The sequence below is a fragment of the Moschus berezovskii genome, chromosome 4 (assembly GCF_049115385.1).
Source record: "Moschus berezovskii isolate FMDL1 chromosome 4, NW_MosBer_1.0, whole genome shotgun sequence".
NCBI lineage: Eukaryota > Metazoa > Chordata > Mammalia > Artiodactyla > Moschidae > Moschus > Moschus berezovskii.
In genome coordinates, this window is record NC_142463.1 from 51,068,591 (window position 1) to 51,092,659 (window position 24,069).

General features: G+C 37.3%; 1 protein-coding gene across 1 annotated transcript in view; it reads right to left on the reverse strand.

Moving 5' to 3' along the window:
* LRRIQ3 (leucine rich repeats and IQ motif containing 3) overlaps positions 1-24,069 on the reverse strand; it is a 217,651-nt gene that overhangs the window by 122,764 nt on the left and 70,818 nt on the right. Inside the window, exon 5 of the mRNA XM_055403712.2 lies at positions 8,304-8,457. Coding sequence (XP_055259687.2) covers positions 8,304-8,457 — 154 coding nt within the window. The remainder of the gene's footprint in view (positions 1-8,303; positions 8,458-24,069) is intronic.

Consider the following 24,069-nt stretch of genomic DNA (forward strand, 5'->3'; position numbering starts at 1 on the left):
TTCAGAATCACAGGTAAAGAATGAAGGCAAATGTTGAGAAGATGCAAGAAATTTTTACCAAAGACCTAGAAGAAATAAAGAACAAATAAATAGAGATGAAAAATATATGAGAAGGAAGCCAAAGCAGAATAACTGAGGCAGAAGAATGGATAATTGACCTGGGGGACAGAACAGTGGAAATCATTGCCACAGAACAGAATATAGAAAAAAGAATGAAAAGAAATGAAGACAGCCTGAGATCTCTGGGACAACACTAAACACATGAACATTTGGGTCCCAGAAGGAAAAGAAAGTGAGACAGAACCTGAGAAATTATTTGAAGAGATAATAGCTGAAATATACCTAAGATGGTAAAGGAAATAGTCAACCAAGTCCAGGAAGCACAAAGAATCCCAGGAAGGATAAGCCTAAGGAGGAACACAACAAGACACATAGTAATCAAACTGACAAAAATTAAATACAGAGATAAAATATTAAAAGCAACAAGGGGAAAATGACAAATAACAAAGAAGGGGACTCCCATCAGTTGATCAGCTGATTTCTGAACAGAAACTCTACAAGCCAGAAGGGAATGGCATGACATATTTAACGTGATGAAAGGGAAGAACCAACAACCAAAAAAATACTCTACCCAGCAAGACTCTCCTTCAGATTTGATGGAGAAATCAAAAGTTTTCCAGATAAACAAAAATTAAGACAATTCAGCGCCACCAAATCAGCTTTACAACAAATGCTAAAGGAACTTATCTGGGCAGAAAACACATGAGAAGGAAAAGACCTGCAGAAAATAAACCAAGAGCAATTAAGAAAACAGTAACAGGATCATACATATCGATAATTACCTGAAATGTAAATGGATTAAATGCACCAAGTAAAAGACAGACTGACTGGGTGGATGAAAACATGTGCATGTATGCACTTTCACTTACCACATCACTCCACTTGACCCCCGTCCAAATTGTATGTAATCATTTTATATTGTTAATCATGTTTCCATTATGGCTTGCAATTGTAATTATCTTTTTTAGTTTAGCTATTGATTGTGAAAACTGATAAACATCTTTTACTAATGTGATTATGTAACTATTACTCAAGGAATACCATTGTATCATGATGGGTCAACAGAAAAATAGTAAAACTCTATATCACCAAAACTAGGATCTAACAGGAAAACCTGTAATCACTTTTTAAAATCCAGATGCATATAAGAATTATATTGAAATTGTTTGAAAAATACAAATGCTCAGGTATTGCTTTTTTTCTCTAGAGTTCCAGATATGTTTCTAATGAGCAGTCCACCCATCAGCAAAAAATTAGATTAAAGATTTACTGAGCAAGGCCTTGCCCACCAAAATAAGACCCAGTTCTCCACACAGCCCATCCCTCCCATCAGGAAGCTTCCACAGGCCTCTTTCCTTATCAATCACAGAAGAGACGGAATGAAAACCACAATCACAGAAAACTAATCAAACCGATTACATGGATCACAATCTTGCCTAACTCAATGAAACAAAGAGCCATGCCATGTAGGGCCACCCAAGATGGATGGGTCATAGTGGAGAGGTATGACAAAATGTGGTCCACTGGAGAAGGGAATGGCAAACCACTTCAGTATTCTTGACTTGGGAAAGCCATGAACAGTATGAAAAGGCAAAAATATATGACACTGAAAGATGAACTCCCCAGGTTGGTAGGTGCCCAAGATGCTACTGGAGAAGAGTAGAGACATGGCTCCAGAAAAAATGAAGAGATGGAGCCAAAGAAAAAACAACTCCCAGTTGTGAATGTGGCCTGTGATGGAAGTAAAACCCACTGCTGTAAAGAAAAATACTGCATCGGAACCTATGAATCAAGGTAAATTGGAAGTGGTCAAACAGGAGATGGCAAGAGTGAAAATTGACATTTTAGGAATCAGTGAACTAAAATGAACTGGAATGGGCAAATTTAATTCAGACGACCATTATATCTCCTACTGTGGGCAAGAATCCCTTAGAAGAAATGGACTAGCCCTCATAAGTCAACAAAAGAGTCAAAATGAAGTACTTGGGTGCAATCTCAAAAATGGCAGAATGATCTTGGTTCATTTCCAAGGCAAACCATTCAACATCACAGTAAGCCAAGTACCTGCCCCAACCACTAATGACAAAGAACCTGAAGTTGAATGGTTCTATGATGACTTACAAGACCTTAGAAGTAACACGCCAAAAAAGATATCATTTTCATCATAGGAGACTGGGATGAAAAAGCAAGAAGTCAAGAGATACCTGTAGTAATAGGCCTTAAATTTGACCTTTGAGTACAAGATGAAGCAGGGCAAAGACTAACAGAGTTTTGCCAAGAGAATGCACTAGTCACAGCAAACACATTCTTCCAACAACACAAGAGAGCAATCTACACATGAACATCACCAGATGGTCAATACCGAAATCAGATTGATTATATTCTTTGCACTCAAAGATGGAGAAGCTCCATACAATCAGCAAAAACAAGAGCAAGAGTTGATTGTGGCTCAGATCAAGAACTCCTTATTGCAAAATTCAGACTTAAATTGAAGAAAGCAGGGAAAACAACTAGGTCATTCTGGTATGGCCTAAATCAAATACCTTACGATAATACAGTGGAAGTGACAAATAGACTCAAGAGATTAGATCTGATAGACAGATTGCCTGAAGAACTACGGACCGAACAGTTCATAACACTGTACAGAAGGTAGTGATCAAAACCATCTCCAAGGAGAAGAAATACAAAAAAGCAAAATGGTTGTCTGAGGGGGCCTTAAAAATAGCTGAAAAAAGAAGAGAAGTAAAAGGCAAAGGAGAAAAGGAAAGGAATACCCATCTGAATGCAGAGTTCAAAAGAATAGCAAGGACAGATGAGAAAGTCTTCTTAAGTAAACAATGCAAAGAAATAGAGAAAACAATAAAAAGGGAAAGACTAGAGATCTCTTCAAGAAAATTAGCAATACCAAGGAAACATTTCATGCAAAGATGGACACAATAAAGGACAGAAATGGTAAGGACCTAACAGAAACAGAAGACGTTAAGAAGAGGTGGAAAGAATACACAGAAGAACTATAGAAAAAAGATCTTCATTACCCAGATAACCACGATGGTGTGATCACTCATCTAGAGCCAAGCATTCTAGAGTGTGAAGTCAAATGGGCCTTAGAAGCATCACTATGAACAAAGCTAGTGAAGGTGATGGAATTCCAGTTGTGCTATTTCAAATTGTAAAGATGATCTTGTTAAAGTGGTATGGTCAATAGGCCAAAAAATTTGGAAAACTCAGTCACAGGGCCTGAAAATGTCAGCTTTCATTCTAGTCTTAAAGAATGGCAATGCTAAAGAATGTTCAAACTACCAAAAGATTACACTCATTTCACATGCTACAAGGTAATGCTCAAAATCTTTCAAACTAGGATTCAACAGTATGTGTATTGACAACTTCCCAATGTATAAGCTGGATTTAGAAAAGGCAGAGGAACCAAAGATCAAAATGCCAACATCTGTTGGATCATAGAAAAAGCAAGAGAATTCCAGAAAATAATCTACTTCTGCTCATTGACTATGCTAAAGCCTTTGACTGTAGGGATCAACAACAAACTGCGGAAGTTTCTTCAAGAGATGGGAATACCAGACTACCTTACCCATCTTCTGAAAAAAAAAAAAAAAACTGTATGCAGGTCAAGAAGGAACAGTTAGACTTGAACATGGAAGAACAGATTGGTTCCAAATTGGGAAAGGAGTACATCAAGGCTGTATATTGTCACCATGCTTATTTAACTATATGCAGAGTACATCATGCAAAATGCCAGGCTGAATGAAGCACAAACTGGAATCAAAATTGCCGGGGGAAATATCAATAATCTCAGATATGCAGATGACACCATCTTATGGCACAATGCAAAAAGAAACTAAAAGCCTCTTGATGAAGGTGAAGGAGGAGAGTGAAAAACCTGACTTAAAACTCAACATTCAAAAAACTAAGAAAAGGCATCTGGTCCCATCTGTTCCCATCCCATTTCATGGCAAATAGATAGGGAAACAATGGATATGGTGACTTTATTTTCTTTGGCTCAAAAATCACTGTGGATGGGGACTGTAGCCATAAAATTAAAAGATGCTTGCTCCTTCGAAGAAAAGCTATGAAAACCTAGACCGAATATTAAAAAGCAGTGACATTACTTTGCCGACAAAGGTCTGAATAGTCAAAGCTATGGCTTTCCAATAGTCACGTATGGATGTGAGCGCTGGATCATAAAGAAGGCTGAGCTCCAAAGAACTGATGCTTTTGAATGTGGTATTACAGAAGACTCTTGAGAGTCCTTTGGACTGCAAGGAGCTCAAACCAGTCGATTCAAAAGGAAATCAACCCTGAATATTCATTGGAAGGACTGATGCTGAAGCTAAAGCTCCAATACTTTGGCCACCTGATGGGGAGAGCTGACTCACTGAAACAACCCTGATGCTGGGAAAAACTGAAGGCAGGAGAGGAAGAGGATGACAGAGGATGTGATGGTTGGATGGTATCACCGACTCAATGCACATGAGTTTGAGCAAGCTCCAGAAGATGGTGAAGGACCAGGAAGCCTGTTGTGCTGCAGTCCATCCAGTCACAAAGAGTCGGTCATGACTGAGCAACTGAACAACAACAAAGCTACTCTGAAAGAAATACATGACAAATTGCTTTCCCTGACTCCAAATCTTTATCCTTTAAGTTAGAATGAGTGTGACTTTCTCTTATACTATATCATTGGAAGGACTGATGCTAAAGCTGAAACTCCAATACTTTGGCCACATCATGCGAAGAGTTGACCCACTGGAAAAGACTCTGATGCTGGGAAGGATTGGGGGCAGGAGGAGAAGGGGACGACAGAGAATTAGATGGCTGGATGGCATCACCGACTCGATGGACATGAGTTTGAGTGAACTCCGGGAGTTGGTGATGGACAGGGAGGCCTGTCGTGCTGTGATTCATGGGGTCGCAAAGAGTCGGACATGACTGAGCGACTGAACTGAACTGATATCCCTTCTAAAATTCATGTTTGCAATATAGAAAATAACTATTCAAGATAAAAAAGCATAGGTAACAAAGAATATCTCGTAGTGTAGCCCAGGTTACTAAAATATTGCAATTGAATTTTAGACAAAAGCCTCAGTTAGGAACTGCTTTGTTTGTTATCACTTTCTATATATATATTCTCCTTGGTAACTTTTGAGTGACCTTTTGAGTAAAAGGATTGACTGTGCCAAAGCAGATTTCAAATATTTTTGGGTGCCCCAGCAAAATTCATCATAATAGTGTCTAGATTTTCCAAAAAATCCTCCATAATAATATATAAATGTCCCTAAAGCTTGATCTAATTACCACCAAATTCTATATTTATGTTATTCTATTCAGTAACAGGAGAAAAACCACCCCCTGATGAAAATCTGTAAGCCAGGGACAAATAATGTCCATAGCAATTGTTTTAGAGTCTCAGTTTCTCCTATGTCAATACATTTTTTTTTTTTCAGATTCTTTCATCATGGCTTCTGATTTTTGGTTCTGCATCTCATTTATAGTTTATTCTTGCACCATGAACTCTGGATGTTTATAGAACTTTTGGCTTTAAAACACAGCATTTCCTAAATGAATGTGACTTGAACTCACTCCTCTGGTTCTTTCCATTTTAGGTTACCATAAATATCAGAAATTTTAAGTCCTTAGGAGACTAAGCACATTTCATCTCAAAACAGGAGCAGATTCAGACAATGATTACTTTATCTAATTACTGAAACCTGAACTCCATTCTTGATTAACCCTTTTCATTACTTTGCTCACAGTATATTTTTCTAATGAGCTTATTAAATGCTGATATTTTCTCAAGCCTTCCCCTTTCCCTACTCTCTAATTTCTTTAGTGTTTTCTGGATCCTTGGTTCTCTTAGGCATTCTAGGGTATTAATTATTCTCACTATAGTTTCCAACAAACCAAGTCAATAAAGACAAGTGAATAGTAAAAATAATAAAAGAATAATATATCAACAGAGTGAACTGAAGAAAAGACTAAAAATGAAACTAACAGAAGATGGAATGGCAATTTTATATAAAAGGCATAGATTCAAAGATGAATCTTACAGAGAAAAATTACTTCAGTCACTTTAAGAAAGTGAGCTTTGGGCTTCCCTGGTGGCCCCATGGTAAAGAATCTGCCTGCCAATGCAAGAGACACAGGTTTGATTTCTGATCCAGGAAGATTCCACATGACACAGCTACAGAAGCACACACACTCCAGAGCCCATGCTCTCCAATAAGAGACGCTATCACAATGAGAAGCCCACACACTGTGAGCAAGAGTAGCCTGGCTTACTGCAATTGGAGAAAAGCCTGCACGGCAATGAAGAACCAGCACAGCAAAAAATAAATTTAAAAAAGAAAGTGATCTTTGGAGACAACTTCAGTAATGTTCTATGAATAATGGTCCATGAATGGTAGCTATAAGCAGTGAAAAAAACATGACTAGAAAAGAAAAGCTTTTAATAAATGACATTAGTAATGATGTGGTTAATAGAATCACTAACGTCAAGGAGTTTTAGAAAACTCCTTATAATTAATATATTTTAGCAAAATATTTGTAATATTCAAAATACTTCCAAAGATCCAAAATTGTATATTTTATGTATCTTCATAGGTATTAAATAACATAGCCTTTATAATATAGGGATTCCCTGGTGCCTCAGACAGCAAAGCGTCTGCCCACAATGCGGGAGACCCAGATTCGATCCCTGGGTTGGGAAGATCCCCTGGAGAAGGAAATGGTAAGCCACTCCAGTACTCTTGCCTAGAAAATTCCATGGATGGAGGAGCCTGGTGGGCTACAGTTCTTGGGGTCGCAAAGAGTCGGACATGACTGAGCGACTTAACTTTCACTTTCACTTTATAATATATATTGTTCCTATTTATGATTTTGTAATAGTTGCTTGCCATAACACAACATATTATATATGAATGTATGTATATACGGATCTGTATTTACATATGGTTGTTAGCTATTGGCATACCTAAATTGATTATCAGTATACAACATACCCATATCTAATTTGGATATCACTATACAACATCAGTGAAAGTCTTCTCTATATAAAGCATATAAAAAGCACATGATATGCTGAAATTAGTAAGTATATATTTTACAAAGAGAGCCAAAAGATGTTTCACATAATCTTTACAGTGCATACTATCATCTGGAGTAAATTAATACAGTTGGCACTCAGTGCTAGTGAGGAAAATGTTTTAAATAGGATAATCTGCTTTTGAAAATCTATCCTTTTATTCAATGGAAAAACTTTGGTGGGATTTAAGGGATTGAGGACATTACTATATCTACTGTGTCTAGAACACATGTCCTCAATTACACTGAAATCAGACTAATTGCAGTCTGGACATTTTGCATTTTCTTCTAATTATGTTAATGTAATAGAAATATTTGTAGCTCAGGCTACTCAGGTACAATTGGAAATATGAAGGAGTTTACATACAAAAACAGTGCTTTACAATTCACAAAAAGTTCATTTCAGTTAATTATACTATAATGCCAAGTTTTCATTTTTACAATTACCTAGTATTCAAAGCAAAACTCTAAAAAATAAAAAAAAGGCACATATTATGAGGTCAGAAGATCTCTGAGCTAAGTGCCAGCAATGTCACTTAACTGTCTGGGTTTTAGCAAGTTAATTGACCCCTCTGAGCTTTAGTTTCCCTATTCATAAAAAAAGAGGTAAAAGTATCTATATTACTGTATTATGAAGAATAAACTACCTACCACATGCAAAATACCTAGCACAGTGCCTGGTACATAGTAGGCACTCAATAAATACAAATTTCTTTCTATTTTTATTGTGTCCTTAAAGCAATACATAATTTAGCATAAATCACTCAGTGAATATTTTGCTATATGTACAATTATCAGTCTTTAATAAACTAAATATTTCTTTATGTTTTCAGCTACTGAGAAGAGATTTTATATCACTATTAATAATTACCTGCAATAATTAATAAGAGAAAACATATATACAAAGCACAAATTAGTTTTGGAGTGATTAATATACCACAAAATCATATTTATACTATATGACTTTTATCACATCACAAAAATATCAAGAATATTAACAAGATAATACAAGATATTAAAAGAGATTAAAGAAATTAATATAATATGAACTATAACTATAGTATCTTAACAATATTTCAAAGAAACATAATAAAAAATAAAGAAATAAAAATAGTAAGAAAAAAGAAACATAATAAAATAATTGTACTTACATGTTTCCAACGTGCAAACTTTTCTGTTACATTAGTTCCAGGCTGAAAAAAGAGTTCCTTAAAGAGTTTATCATCAAACCCTTTGTGTTTGTAAATCCATCTTTTTTCACATTCCCTAATAGATTTTTCATGTTTTTTATACAAGAACAAGTGGCTGAATATAACGGAAGAAGAGGGAATTGCCATTTAGTCTTTTTACCAAAAAAAGTGGGAGAAAACTACTGATAAATTCACTTACATTTTAGAAAGCACAGTGGTAAATTTAATATACTTGTTTTCATATTATTACTATATAAAACTATTTAGGCACTCTAGGACTTTCTCATCAACATTCATCAAGGGATGAATGAGTGCTGAGAAATCTCTGGTGATATGAATGCCCAAACAATTATCAAACTACACCTGGCTATGCATTTTATAATATAATGTTGGAGAGAACATGACTAAATTATCTATACGGATATAAGATAACCAATGTGAGCTCTTCTTACTTTCCTTCTCCATTTAAGAAATAACTTATTTCCACCTTGGAATACTACTCTACAGCAACACTGTCCAAGAGAATATAATGTATGCCATAAAATAACTTAAAAGTTTCTATTAGTTACACTAAAAAACAGTGAAAATAGATAAGATTAATTTTAATACAGTTGACATATGAATACCACAAGTATGAACTACATGAGTCAATTATACATGAATTTTTTTCAATAAAAAAAGTACTATACTTTCTGTGATTGATTGAATCTATCACACTATGAAAACCACAGGTATACAGGACCAAGGGTAAATGACTAGAGCATCTGCAAATTCTGGTACTTGCAGCAGATCCTGAAACCAACCTCTTGCAGATAAAAAGATGACTATATTACGTTTTATTTAACTTAATGTATTTAAAATACTACTAGATAAATGACATCAACAAATTAATATTGTAATAATAAAATACCATATATTATCTCTATAAGACCAAAAACAAGTGATAACATCTCTCACCCACCCTATTCAACATATTCAACATTGTACTCAAAGTCCTGCTCAGTTCAATGAGGCAATAAGAAGAAAATCATATCCAATTTAATCTTTGAGAATAGATGCAAAAATTCTAAACACGAGTAAAAAGAATATAGCAATGCAAACAAAGAATAATAAGAACACTATGATTAAGTATTACAAAGCTCATTACATAAATAATAGAGAGAAAATGTAAAAATATATAAATGGATACAGAAAGGCACAAGATAAAATTCAGTAACCAATAATTATTCAAAAATTTTTAAGAGAGGATATCAAAGTAAGCTACTTCAATATTATATAGACAGATCACCAAAAACCAGTAATATTCTTTATATGTTATGAAAGAGTAAAATCATTTGAACTAAAATGATGAAACAGGTAGGAAGCTTACTACTACTATTACTATTAAACAGCAAAATAAGAAGTTAACCAAGGAAAGCAATTTTTCCATTTCTGAAATTTTTAAGTGGGCTCTATCAAGTTATTCCTTCACTTAAATATTTTCACTGGTGATCTAAAAATTAGGGTGAAATACATTAAAAGAATAAAACTTCAGTTCAGTCACTCAGTCGTGTCCGACTCTTTGCGACCCCATGAATCACAGCACGCCAGGCCTCTCTGTCCATCACCAACTCCCGGAGTTTACCCAAACTCATGTGCATTAAGTGGGTGATGCCATCCAGCCATCTCATCCTCTGTTGTCCCCTTCTCCTCTTGCCCCCAATCCCTCCCAGCATAAGGGTCTTTTCCAATGAGTCAACTCTTTGCATGAGGTGGCCAAAGTACTGGAGTTTCAGCCTCAGCATCAGTCCTTCCAATGAACACCCAGGACTGATCTCCTTTAGGATGGACTAGTTGGATCTCCTTGTAGTCCGAGGGACTCTCAAAGGTCTTCTCCAGCACCAAAGTTAGGATGAAATACATTAAAAGAATAAAACTTACAATGATTCAACTAAGACAGAGGCTACTTTGCTTGCATGCAGTCTACACTGGTTGAGCAGTGCTGCTCCATAAAATAATTCCATCTTTCCTCACCATGCTTAAGTGTTAGTCGCTCAGTCATGTCTGACTCTTTGCAATCCCATGGACTCTAGTACGCCAGGCTCCTCTGTCCATGGTATTCTCCAGGCAAGAATGCTGGAGTGGATAGACAATTCCCTTCTCCAAGGGATCTTCCCAACCCAGGGATGAAACCCAGATCTCCTGCATTGCACGCAGATTCTTCAACACTGAACCACCAGGGAAGCCATGTGCAAAGACACCATCATTGACCCACATGACTAATGCATTTCAGTCCATGGGAAGTGAGAGGCATGAAAACAAAGGGAATCCAATTACCATTTAAGTGTCTGAAGCAGCAACTGCATCCATTAATTCTGTGCACTTACAAATCTAACAAAAATATAGTCAGATGAACACACTTAGATGTAAGTAAAATTGGTTAATAAATATCTAGTAGTTACTTAACTACTAAAAGAAAAAGAAAACAATGGATTTTCAAGAAAAAAAATAGTATATTGAAAATGACCAGTAAGTGCTCTCTAAACAGAAGTCTGTAATACCATGAAGCTGACATTCTCTGATAAGTAAAATTAGATAATAGAGAAATAGAAGACTAAATATATAACAAGTGAATTGCTTTTCACATAGGCTGAACTTAGTATTGCTAAGAGGACATATGCTACAGTAAGAATATTAAAAAAACATTCGAGTAAAGCAAACAAGAAAGTACAATAGGTAAAAGTATGCTTAAGGAGGCCAGAACATATTTGACATGTTTGAAGAATGCGAAGAAGGTCACTGAAATGGATAGTCACTGTAGAGTTTTGAGCAGAAGCGTGGCTTTAAGTTCAGAGAAGATCAAGATGGTGGAACAGGAGGACATGGGAATCACCCACCCCCCCGTGAAAACACATCAAAAATACATCTACATGTGGAACAATCCAGAAAAGTAATCAGAGACTTGAAGAAATATTCCTGAGTGACCAAATCTGTGAGAAAATCCACACAGAATCAGGTAGGAAGGGAAGAGATGGGATCAGGTCAGAACCTGTGCCCCTGGGAGGGAGACTCAGAGGAAAAAAGATATTACACAAGTGGAGGCCCTCCTTGGGGAATGAGCTGTTCAGATCACACACTGAGCACCCAGCCTTGGAGTCCGACACTGGGAAAATGAGCCCACTTCACTGGTTCCAGGGCTAGTGGAACTAACAGCAGGGCTGTAGGAAGCCTACTTGTAAGAAGCATGCACAAACTCACTTGATCCCAACACAGGGCAGAGAGGGAGAAGTAAGATTGCAGGGTGGTTGGCTCTTTTCCCAGAACCACCCTGGCCTGCATACCAACCTAAGAAGAGCAGTCACTTATGATGCACCTCCACACTGGGGTAAGGGGACGTGATATACCTCTACACTGTGGCTAAGCAACAAAGGACAAAGGCTCAGACCCAAAGCAGCAACTGAGGGGCAACCACTCCTGGTGCTCACACAAACAAGTGCCTTGAAGTCATCCAGGTCCCTGCCCAAGCCAGACCTCCATAGCCGGGGTCCTGGCCCACACCAAGCATATAAGAACAGCATTGAGTCAAACAAGTAGACATTTTGGATGAAATGGAAAAATTCCCCCAAAGATACAAATTTCCAAAACTAACTTAATAAGAAGCAGGAAACCTAAACAGACATTTAACAAGCAAAAAAAAAAAAAAAACCTCACTGAATTAATAATTTAAAATATTCTCATAAAGGAAAGCCCAGGCCAAGATGACTTCATTGGTGAATTCTATAAAACATTTAAGGAAAAAATAAAATTCTTCACAAACTCTTCCACTCTTTAAGAAAATAATGGGGGGAACATTTTTCAATATATTTTTATTATTCCAGAGGGAGTTTTGCTAGCATGCCAGACAGTGACAGATGCTTCTTTTTTAATAAAAAAGAATGGAATATCTTTTGTAATACTAGGTTTCCAGTGTGAAGTCATTTGCTTTAGCAAGATTACCTTAGAAGTAATAGGAAAGATTATTTTTTAAAATTAGAGGATCCAACTACCTTTCCAATTCTATTATCAGAAAGATAGTGATTTAGATACAAAATAGTAACAAACTATGGAATCAAAATACTTCTTCTAATAACTAACATCAGGAAAGCACTGCCTATGTGCCAATCAATTCTGAGCACCTGCTGCTACTGCTAAGTCACTTCAGTCGTGTCCGTCTCTGTGTGACCCCATAAACGGAAGCCCACCAGGCTCCCCCGTCCCTGGGATTCTCCAGGCAAGAACACTGGAGTGGGTTGCCATTTCCTTCTCCAATGTGTGAAAGTGAAAAGTGAAAGTGAAGTCGCTCAGTCGTGTCTGACCCTTAGCGACCCCACGGACTGCAGCCAACCAGGCTCCTCCATCCATGGGATTTTCTAGGCAAAAGTACTGGAATGGCTTGCCATTGCCTTCTCAGTCTGTGCTCACAAACATTACTGTCCCTATATATTGAGCCTCAGAGGAAACTTAACTCACTCAAGGGCCAAGAGCTGCAGAATGTGCGTATCAGGTCTCAATATCTAGGTCAGGTCACTTCTCACCCCCAAAGAGATTCATAGTGTACCAGTTGGTAACTTTGCAGAACAGCTTTCTGGCACTCTGGTGGGTAGCTTACCAGCAATTACAAAAATAAAGAATTCCACAGGCATCCTGGAAGAATATATATATCTAACTCATTATATATTAGAAATGGCAAAAATTCCTCAGTATTTTTGGCTGTTTCGCACTCTTCCTTATTTTGAGCACTAAAGAGTTATATTGATCTTCACTCACCACTCAATTTTTGCTTTTACTCTGGTTATTCTAGTCATTTTCTAAGAGGCACATTGAGAAGCCTTTCTTAGTCTTTATTTTTCTTCACTGTGAATAAAAAATTCTCTCATCCTATTTATTGTTTCCTCTCTTCAGCAGAAGTGAAGGCTGAAGCGGGGGACATTTCAGTTCATTTTCATACTGAAACTCAAACCATAAACAATTACAACAGGAAAATTTTAGTCTTGTTTTCCAGATTTTACCCTGGATACTTATTTACTTTAGTTTCAAGTACTAAATTAAGTTTATTGTTTTCCAGTTATTGTCAAAAAAAATCTCAATTATTTCTAAAATGCTATAAATTTATGACTTTCTTTCATCTATAATTTCTTTGGTTTTCAGCTCTTATGGGCCAGGAAGGTCTTCACAATTATCTTACAGGTCAGGAACATCTTCACAACTATCAGCACAAAAATAACCTACAACCTATTTAATAGACTATACATCTAGCATAATTATAGAAAAAAGTAGTCAAAAATTAAAAACTATCCTTTATTTAAAATTCCTATTCATTCATATTTGATTTTTAACATTTTAATTAAACAACAAAAAACTCAACAAGACACAATAATCTGCATATTATTTGCTACTGCAGATTTCATATAATCAGCAACTTTGATTAAAGTATAAAAATATATATGCAAAATCTTAACAAGTATGGAATTGTGATTGCTATTAAAAAGGTAGAAGTTAACTTCAACTTGCCAAGAAAGGAAGCAAGAGAAGGGAAAAGCACAGAAGACGGGAGGACTGCGTAAGGTTTGGCTGCTATTCATGTAATCCCTTAAACCAAAATCTTTGGTGACACCCATTGTGTGCTAATTTTTCTGTTAATTTTAAAAATTTTTAATGGATTTTACATGTTAGACCAGTAATAGGTTCATAGCAAAACTTAGAGGAAGGCAGAATTCTTATATATCCTTTGTTCCCATACACGCATAGTCTCCCTCATGATGAACATCCTCAACTAGAACGGTACATTACAATTGGTGGATACACATTGATACATTACTACCACTCAAGGACCATGAATGTCAGTGGTGTACACTGTGTGGATTTGCACAGATATACAATGACAAATAATCATCATTATATATGATATTGAGTATTTCACTGCCCTAAAAATCCTCTGTTCTCTGCCTATGGCAATCACTGATTTTTGTATTATCATAAGAGTCTTGCGTTTTTCAAAATGCCAGATAGTTTGAATCACAAAATATGTAGCCTTTCCAAATCTTTCAGTTGGTAATATACATTTAAATTTCCTCCATCCCATTCATGGTTTCATAGGTCATTTTTTATCACTAAAATGATTCTATCATCTGGATCCATCATATTATTTATTCATCCATTCACCTACTAAAGGATGTTTTGTTTGCTTCCAAAGTTTTGCCATTACAAATAAAATTGTAATAAACAATCATGGATAGGTTTTTGTGTAGGCAAACATTTACAACTGCTTTGGGTAAATACCAAGAAGTGCATGGCAAGAGTATGCTATTTTTCGATTTCATTGACTTATGCTCTAATTATTATGTTTCTGTGTACCTTAATTTGTTCTCTTTTCCTAATTGCCTAAAGTTGAAGCTTACATGACTGTTTTTAGATATTTCTTCCTTTCTAATACATGCATTTAGTCCTATAAATATTCCTCTAAGCACTACTTCTCTGCATTCCAAAAGTTTTCATCAGTCTTGATATAATTTTCATTTAGCCCAAAATGTTTTAAAATTTCTATTGAGAGTTCTTCAACCCATGTTTTATTTGGAAGTGCTAGAAGATTTTAGTCTGCAAGCAAACTGGAATTTTCCAGCTAAATTTCTGTTTCTGATGTCTTGCTTCATTCCACTGTCTCTGAGAGCATACACTGTGTTTTCTATCCTTTTAAAGTTGTGTTTCATTTTTTTTTATTGGAGGCTAATTACTTTACAATATTATATTGATTGGTTTTGCCATACATTGACATGAATCCGCCCCAGGTGTACATGTGTTCCCCTTCTTGAACCCCCCTCCCACCTCCCTCCTCCCCTTATCCTCCCTCTGGGTCATCCCCGTGAACCAGCCCTGAGCATCCTGTTTCATGCTTCGAACCTGGACTGGTGATTCATTTCACATATGATAACATACATGTTTCAATGCCATTCTCCCAAGTCATCCCACCCTCACCCTCTCCCACAGAGTCCCAAAGACTGTTCTGTACACCTGTGCCTCTTTTGCTGTCTCGTATACAGGGTTATCATTACCATCTTTCTAAATTCCGTATATATGCATTAGTATACTGTATTGGTGTTTTCTGTTCTGGCTTACTTCACTCCGTATAATAGGCTCCAGTTTCATCCACCTCATTAGAACTGATTCAAATGCATTCTTTTTAATGGCTGAGTAATACTCCATTGTGTAAATGTACCAAAGCTTTCTTATCCATTCTGCAGACGGACATCTAGGATGCTTCCATGTCCTGGCTATTATAAACAGTGCTGCAATGAACACTGGAGTACATGTGTCTCTTTCAATTCTGGTTTCCTCGGTGTGTATGACAATGAGTGTGATTGCTGGATCATATGGCAGTTCTATTTCCAATTTTTTAAGGAATCTCCACACTGTTCTCCATAGTGGCTGTACTAGTTTGCATTCCCACCAACAGTGAAAAGAGGGTTCCCTTTTCTCCACACTCTCTCCAACATTAATTGCATGTAAACTTTTGGATAGCAGCCATTCTGACTGGTATGGAATGGTATCTCATTGTGGTTTTGATTTGCATTTCTCTGATTATGAGGGATGTTGAGCATTTTTTCATGTGTTTGTTGGCCATCTGTATGTCTTCCTTGAAGAAATGTCTGTTCTTTGGCCCATTTTCTGATTGGGTCATTTATTTTTCTGGAATTGAGCTGCAGGAGCATGCCCCTCAAGTCAGTAATGTCATCCAAACATCTCATCCTCTGTCATCCTCTTTTGCTCCTACCTTCAACCTTTCCTAGCATTAGGGTCTTTCCAGTGAGTCAGTTCTTCGCATCAGGTGGCCTAAGTATTGGAGCTTCATCTTCAGCATCTGACCTTCCAGTAAATATTCAGGACTGATTTCCTTTAGAACTGACTGGTTTGCTCTCCTTGCTATCAAAAGGTCTTCTCCAACACCACAGTTCAAAAGCATCAGTTCTTCGGCACTCAGCTTTCTATATGGCCCATGTCTTAAATCCATACATGACTACTGGAAAAACCATAGCTTAGACTATATGGACCTTTCTTGGTAAGTAATGCCTCTGTTTTTTAATATGCTGTCTAGGTTGGTCATAAGTTTTCCTCCAAGGAGCATCTTTTAATTTCATGGCTGCAGTCACCATCTGCAGTGATTTTTGGAGCCCAAGAAAATAAAGTGTGTCACTGTTTACACTGTTTCCCCATCTATTTGCCATGAAGTGATGGGACTGGATACCATGATCTAAGTTTTGTGAATGTTGAGAATGTTGAGTTTTAAGCCAGTTTTTCCACTCTCTTCTTTCACCTTCATCAAGTGACTCTTTAGTCCTCTTCACTTTCTGCCATAAGAGTGGTGTCATCTGCATATCTGAGATTATTGATATTTCTCCCGGCAATCTTGATTCCAGCTTGTGCTTCATCCATTCCAGTATTTCTCATGATGCTATCTGCATATAAGTTAAATAGGCAGGGTGACAATATGCAGCCTTGATGTACTCCTTTCCCAGTTTGGAACCAGTCTGTTGTTTCATGCCCAGTTCTAACTGTTGCTTCTTGACCTGCATACACATTTCTAAGGATGCAGGTAAGGTGGTCTGGTATTCCCATCTACTAAAGAATTTTCCACAGTTTTCTGTGATCCACACAGTCAAAGGCTTTGGCATAGTCAATAAAGCAGAAGTAGATGTTTTTCTGGAACTCTCTTCCTTTTTTGTTCTCTGGTTCCTCTGCCTTTTCTAAATCCAGATTGAACATCTGGAGGTTCTTGGTTCATGTACTGTTGAAGCCTAGCTTGGAGAATTTTGAGCAGTACTTTGTTAGTCTGGGAGAAGACAACAATGGTGCAGTAGTTTTAAAATTCTTTGGCATTGCCTTTCTTTGGGATTGGAATGAAAAATGACCTTTTCCAGTTCTATGGCCACTACTGAGTTTTCCAAATTTGCTGGCATATTGGGTGCACCACTTTCACAGCATCATCTTTTAGGATTTTAAATAGCTCAGCTGGAATTTCATCACCTGCACTAGCTTTGTTTGTAGTGATTCTTCCTAAGGCCCACTTAACTTCTCACACCAGGATGTCTGGCTCTAGATGAGTGATCACACCATCATGATTATCTGGGTCATGAAGATCTTTTTTCTATAGTTCTTCTGTGTTTTCCTGCCAGCTCTTCTTCATATCTTCTGTTTCTGTTAGGTTCATAACATCTCTCTCCTTTATTGTGCCCATCTTTGCATGAAATGTTCCCTTGGTATCTCTAATTTTCTTGAAGAGATCTCTGGTCTTTTCCATTCGATTGTTTTTCTCTATTTCTTTACACTGATTACTTAGAAAGGCTTTCTTCTCTCTCCTTCCTATTCTTTGGAACTCTGCATTTAGATGGACATATCTTTCTTTTCTCCTTTGCCTTTCACTTCTCTTTTTTCAGCTATTTGTAAGGCCTCCTCAGTCAACCATTTTTCCTTTACCCATTTCTACTTCTTGGGGATTGTTTTATCACTGCCTCCTATACAATGTTACAAACCTCCATCCACAGTTCTTCAGGAACTCTGTCAGATATAATCCTGTGAATCAATTTGTCACTTCCACTGTATAATCGCAAGGGATTTGATTTGGGTCATACCTCAATGGTCTGGTGGTTTTCCCTACTTCCTTCAATTTAAGTCTGAATTTGGCAATAAGGAGTTCATGATCCTAGCTACAGTCAGCTCCTGGTCATGTTCTTGCTGACTGTATAGAGCTTCTCCAACTTTGAATGCAAAGAATATAATCAATCTGATTTCAGTGTTGACCATCTGGTGATATCGATACGTAGAAGTCATTTCTTGTGTTGTTGGAAGAGTGTGTTTGCTATGACCAGAGTGTTCTCTTCGGAAACCTCTGTTAGGCATTCCCCTGCTTCATTTTGTACTCCAAGGCCAAACTTGCCTTTTATATCAGGTATCTCTTGACTTCCTACGTTTGCATTCCAGTACCCTATAATGAAAAGGATATCTTTTTTGAGTGTTCATTCTAGAAGGTCTTGTAGGTCTTTTAGAACCGTTCAATTTCTGCTTCTTCAGCATTACTGGTTGTGGCATAGACTTGGATTACTCTGATATTGAATGGTTTCCTGGAAACGAACAGAGATCATTCTGTTGTTTTTGAGACTGTATCTAAAACTGCATTTTGGACTCTTTCGTTGACTAGGAGGGCTACTCCATTTCTTCTAAGGGATTGTTGCCCACAGTAGTAGATATAATGGTCATTTGAGTCAAATACACCCATTCCAGTCTAGTCAACTGATTCCTAAAATGTCAGTGTTCACTCTTGAGATCACCTGCTTGACCACTTCTAATTTACTTTGATTCATGGACCTAACATTCCAGGTTCCTATGCAATACTGTTCTTTACAGCATTGGACTTTACTTCTATCACTAGTCACATGCACAACTGGGTGTTATTTTCGCGTTGGCTCAGCCTCTTCATTCTTTCTGGAGTTTTTTTTTTCCACTCTTCTCCTGTAGAATCTTGGGCACCTACCGACCTGGGGAGTTCATCTTTCAGTATCATATCTTTTTGCATTTTCATACTGTTCATGGGGTTCTCAAGGCAAGAATACTGAAGTAGTTTGTCATTCTCTTCTCCGGTGGACCACATTTTGTCAGAACTCTCCACCATGACCCGTCCATCTTGGGTGGCCCTACATGGCATGGCTCAAAGTTTCACTGAATTAGACAAGTCTGTGATCCAAGTGATCAATTTGGTTAATTTTCTGTTTTGTGATTTCCATTCTGTCTGCCCTCTGATGGATAGGATAAGAAGCTTGCGGAAGTGTCCTGATGTGACGGACTGTCTGTGGGGGAATCTGGGTCTTCTCTGATGTGTGGGGCCATGCTCAGTAAATCTTAATCTACACTTTATGCTAACTATTAATGAAATATAACTTTTAAAAACTGTGAATCACTATGTTTTTATACCTGAATCCTACATAATATTGCAAATCAATGATTTCTCAATTTTTAAAATAAGTTTACTTTCACTTATTCCTTTCCAAATGTTCTTTTTCTATGTAGATTTGCTTCTGATCTAAATCATTTATTTCTCTCTTAAAAATTCCTCTTAACATTTCTTGCCATTCAACTGTACTGGCAACAAATTCTCTCAGTTGTTTTTTATTTATTTTTTCTTTTTTAAATGTTTATTTATTTGGTTGCACCAGATCTTAGTTGTGCCATGTGGGATCTAGTTCCCTGACCAGGGATTGAACCATAGCCCCCTGCATTGGGATATGAAGTCTTAGCCACTGGACCACCAGGGAAGCCCCTCTCCCAGTTGTTTACCTGAGAAAGTTTTTATTTTCCTTTACTTAATAAGGATAATTCTTCAATGACTAAATTCTAGGTTGAATTTTTTCCTAGGTTGCTATTTTGTTGCTGCTACTTAATTTTTCACTCCCCCCACTTCTTTATAGCAGGATTTCCTAAGAAAAGTCAGTTTTAAGTCTTATCTTTGCATCTCTATATTAAGGTGTATTTATTGTCTGAGTTTTTTATGGATTTTTTTCCTTTCTTTTGATTTTTCTGTGTTTGAATATGATATACCTAAGGGGAGGTTTTTAGCGTTTTATCTTGCTTGGTGTTCCTCTGATGTTCTGGGATCACAATTTGGTGTCTGACAATAATTGGGTTTAAATTTTCCATTCGTCTTGTTTGAAATATTACTTGTTTTTTTTTCCATTCTGTATGTGTTATACCCTTTGCAGTTGTCTCACAGTTCTGATATAATCTGTTGTGGGTTTTTTCAGTCTTATTTTGCTTTTCAGTTTTAGAGTTTTCTATTGATATGTCCTTAAGCTCAGAAGATTTTTCCTCAGTCATTTCTTGTCTTAAATAAACAACAGTAAATTATCTTGGGCAATTCGGGGCATATTTTCTTGCTTTGTGAAAGATTTGTCTAGTCCATTACTGTTTTCATTATCAAAGACAGGCAATATATAAACTCAAAAGCAGTTTTATCATTTAATCTTAGAGAGAGTAAACTAAGAATGATTACTTTCTCCTCAATAGCATTCTCATTCTAGTCTATGAAAAATACTCATTCTCAAGTTCTTAGTTGTCTACTAAGTGAAATAAGGAAATTCACTTATCCCTCCGAAATTATTAAAGCTTCAGTTTAGGCATGATCTCCTACTGAAAGTATTCTCTGACTTTCCAAAAGCAAAGTTTATGTATGACCAGTCCACCACAAAAAATGCTTAACGGTAATAAGACTGGTTGTGTTTGACACACTGCCCTAGCACATCAATCAACAGATTTAAGAGACGTAATAAGACAGTGCGACCTTGGTGCATTCCCTGATGATTCAAGTTCTCATAGAATAATTCCCTTTGTATGAATCAGTAACACTCAAGAAGTGGAAGTTGAATGGTTCTAAAAGACCTACAAAACCTTCTAGAACTAACACTCAAAAAAGATATCCTTTTCATTATAGGGTACTGGAATGTAAACGTAGGAAGTCAAGAGATACCTGAAGTAACAGGCAAGTTTGGCCTTGGAGTACAAAATGAAGCAGGGGAATGCCTAACACAGGTTTCTGAAGAGAACCCATTGCATAGCAAACACATTCTTCCAACAACACAAGAAATGGCTTCTACACATTGATATCACCAAATGGTCAATACTGAAATCAGATTGATTATATTTGCATTCAAAGATGGAAAAGTTCTATACAGTCAGCAAAAACAAGACTGGGAGCTGACTGTAGCTCAGATCATGAACTCCTTATTGCAAAATTCAGACTTAAATTGGGGACTGTTTTATCACATGTGTATAGTTCTTACTCTATTAACAAGCATGTGTGAACATTCGAGAAACAAGCATTCTTTAAAAATATATAATTAAAAACAAATCATCTGAGGAACATGGCACTTAAGCTACTGTTACAGTCAGATTTGTATTTGTGACCTATAGGCTTTTACCGTCTATTTCAGAGAGGTTTCCCTGGTGATTTCAGTCATCTCCAACTCTTTGCAACCCCATGGACTGTAGCCCGCCAGGCACCTCAGTTCAGTTCAGTTCATTCACTCAGTTGTCTCCGACTCTTTTTGACCCCATGCAGCACACCAGGATTCCCTGTCCATCACCAACTTCTGGAGCTTGCTCAAACTGATGTGCATTGAGTTGGTGATGCCATATAACCATCTCATCCTCTGTCATCCCCTTCTCCTCCTGCCTTCAATCTTTCTCAGCATCAGGGTCTTTTCCAGTGAGTCAGTTCTTCGCATCAGGTGGCCAAAGTACTGGAGTTTCAGCCTCAGAATCAGTCCTTCCAATGAATATTCAGGATTGATTTCCTTTAGGATTGACTGGTCAGATCTCCTTGCAGTCCAAGGCACTCAAGAGTCTTCTCCAACACCACAGTTAAAAAGAATCAATTCTTCATCACTCAGCTTGTTTTATGGTCCAGCTCTCACATCCATACATGACTACTGGAAAAACCAAAGCTTTGACTAGATGGATCTTTGTTGGCAAAGTAATGTCTCTGTTTTTTAACATACTTTCTAGATTTGTGATAACTTTTCTTCCAAGGAGCAAGCTTCTTTTTAAGTTCATGGCTGCAGTCACCATCGACAGTAATTTTGGAGCCCAAGAAAAAAATATTTGTCACTCTTTCCATTGTTTCCTCATCTATTTTCCATGAAGTGAGGCCATGATCTTAGTTTTTGAATGCTGAGTTTTATGCCAGCTTTTTCAGTCTCCTCTTTCAGTTTCATCAAGCAGCTCTTTAGTTCCTCTTTCCTTTCTGGTGTCATCTGCATATATGTGGTCATTGACATTTCTCCTGGCAATCTTGATTTCAGCTTGTGCTTTATCCAATCCAGAATTTCACATGATATATTCTGCAGAGAAGTTAAATAAGCTAGGTGACAATATACAGCCTTGATGTACTCCTTTCCCAATTTGGAACCAGTCCATTGTTCCATGTCTGGTTCTACCTGCTGCATACAGATTTCCCAGGAGGCAGGTAAGGTGGTCTAGTATTCCCATCTCTTGAAGAATTTTCCACAGTTTGTTGTAATCAATACAATCAAAGGCTATAGCATAGTCAATGAGGCATAAGTAGATGTTTTTTCTGGAATTCTTCACTTTTTATTCACAACTCTTTAAAAAAAAAGTAAAAAAAAAATTCTTCTTGGCTTACAGGCCATACTAGATTTTACCTATAGCCTGTATTTTGCAGACCCCTGATCTATATCACATTCTGAAACATACATCTATGTTCAGGAAAACATACATACACACATTTCTATTTTGCTTAGAGACTTCTGGTGAGAATTGAAAAAAACTGCATATATATATATACACATATGTGTGTATATATATATATATTAGAATAAAGATACATGTGTGTATACACACATATACACACACACACATGCTTCCCAGGTGTAATGAATCCACCCACAATTACTTCTCAGTAGTAATGAATCCACCTGTAATGCAGGAGACCCGGGTTCAATTCCTGGTTCAGAAAGATCCCCTGAAGAAGGAAATGGCAACCCACTCCAGTATTCTTACCTGGAGAATCCCCACGGACAGAGGAGCCTGGCGGGCTGTCCACGGGGTCACAAAGAGTTTGTGTATATATACTCAAACCACTGAATTGCCAATTTTTTCTCCAGGATATCTTCCCATCCCAGTGATGGAACCTGTATCTCTGGCATCTCCTGCATTGGCAGGTGGATTCTTTACCACTGAGCCACCTGGGAAGCCCATATGAGAAGTTATTGACTGGTAAAACTGAAAAACCCAGGGCTAAAGTTCTAGGCTTGGTTTGTTTGAAACCCAGTCCCATTTCTCTCAAGTTTACTTGGCTCAGCCTTCTGCCATGTGTCAACACTTCCCCAAGCAGGTGTGTCTTACACCAGAAAAAAATAGCATAATAATAATCCAGGAGGCAGAGAATAGATGATACCTGCTGCTGCTGCTGCTGCTAAGTCGCTTCAGTCGTGTCCAACTCTATGCGACCCCATAGACAGCAGCCCACCAGGCTCCTCTGTCCACAGGATTCTCTAGGCAAGAATACTGGAGTGGGTTGCCATTTCCTTCTCCAATGATACCTAATTACCAAAAATAAAACAAAAAGCTTGTACCTCATGCTACTTTGGGTTAAACCCGAATTCATTCCCATGAGCATGGAACTAGTATGGACTAGGCAGTGTAAATCTACCAATCCCTGTAGACAATCCCTGTAGACAAAATCTTCTTCTGGTTGGACCAGAATGATCTGGTCCAACCCCTGTATTTGAGAGTCTGATTTATCCTACTCTTCACAATGGTGAGGGGTGGAGTAGGTGTTAGGTACACAAGAAGGTCCATTAAAATCTATTAGGTTAGTGCAAACTTAATTGTGGTTTTGGGCTATGAATTTCAAATTGTTGTAAATAGGCTCAAACACATTTCTTTATTAATCAAAATAGGAACCATTACAATCAATACCTTTCTGCCAACAAGAAATGTTTATTTATTCCTATAGCATAAAAAACTGGGCTTTGGGATTCAACAAACTCTTCAAAGTGTTTTCTCCATTTTACTAGTTGTGGAAGCATTTTCCCTGCAAAATGTTGTCAAGATGCTTGAAGAAGAGGTAGTCGGTTGTCGTGTAAAATCCACTTTTTGTCCCACATCACAATCCGATTGAGAAATGGTTCATTGTTGTTGCAAAGAA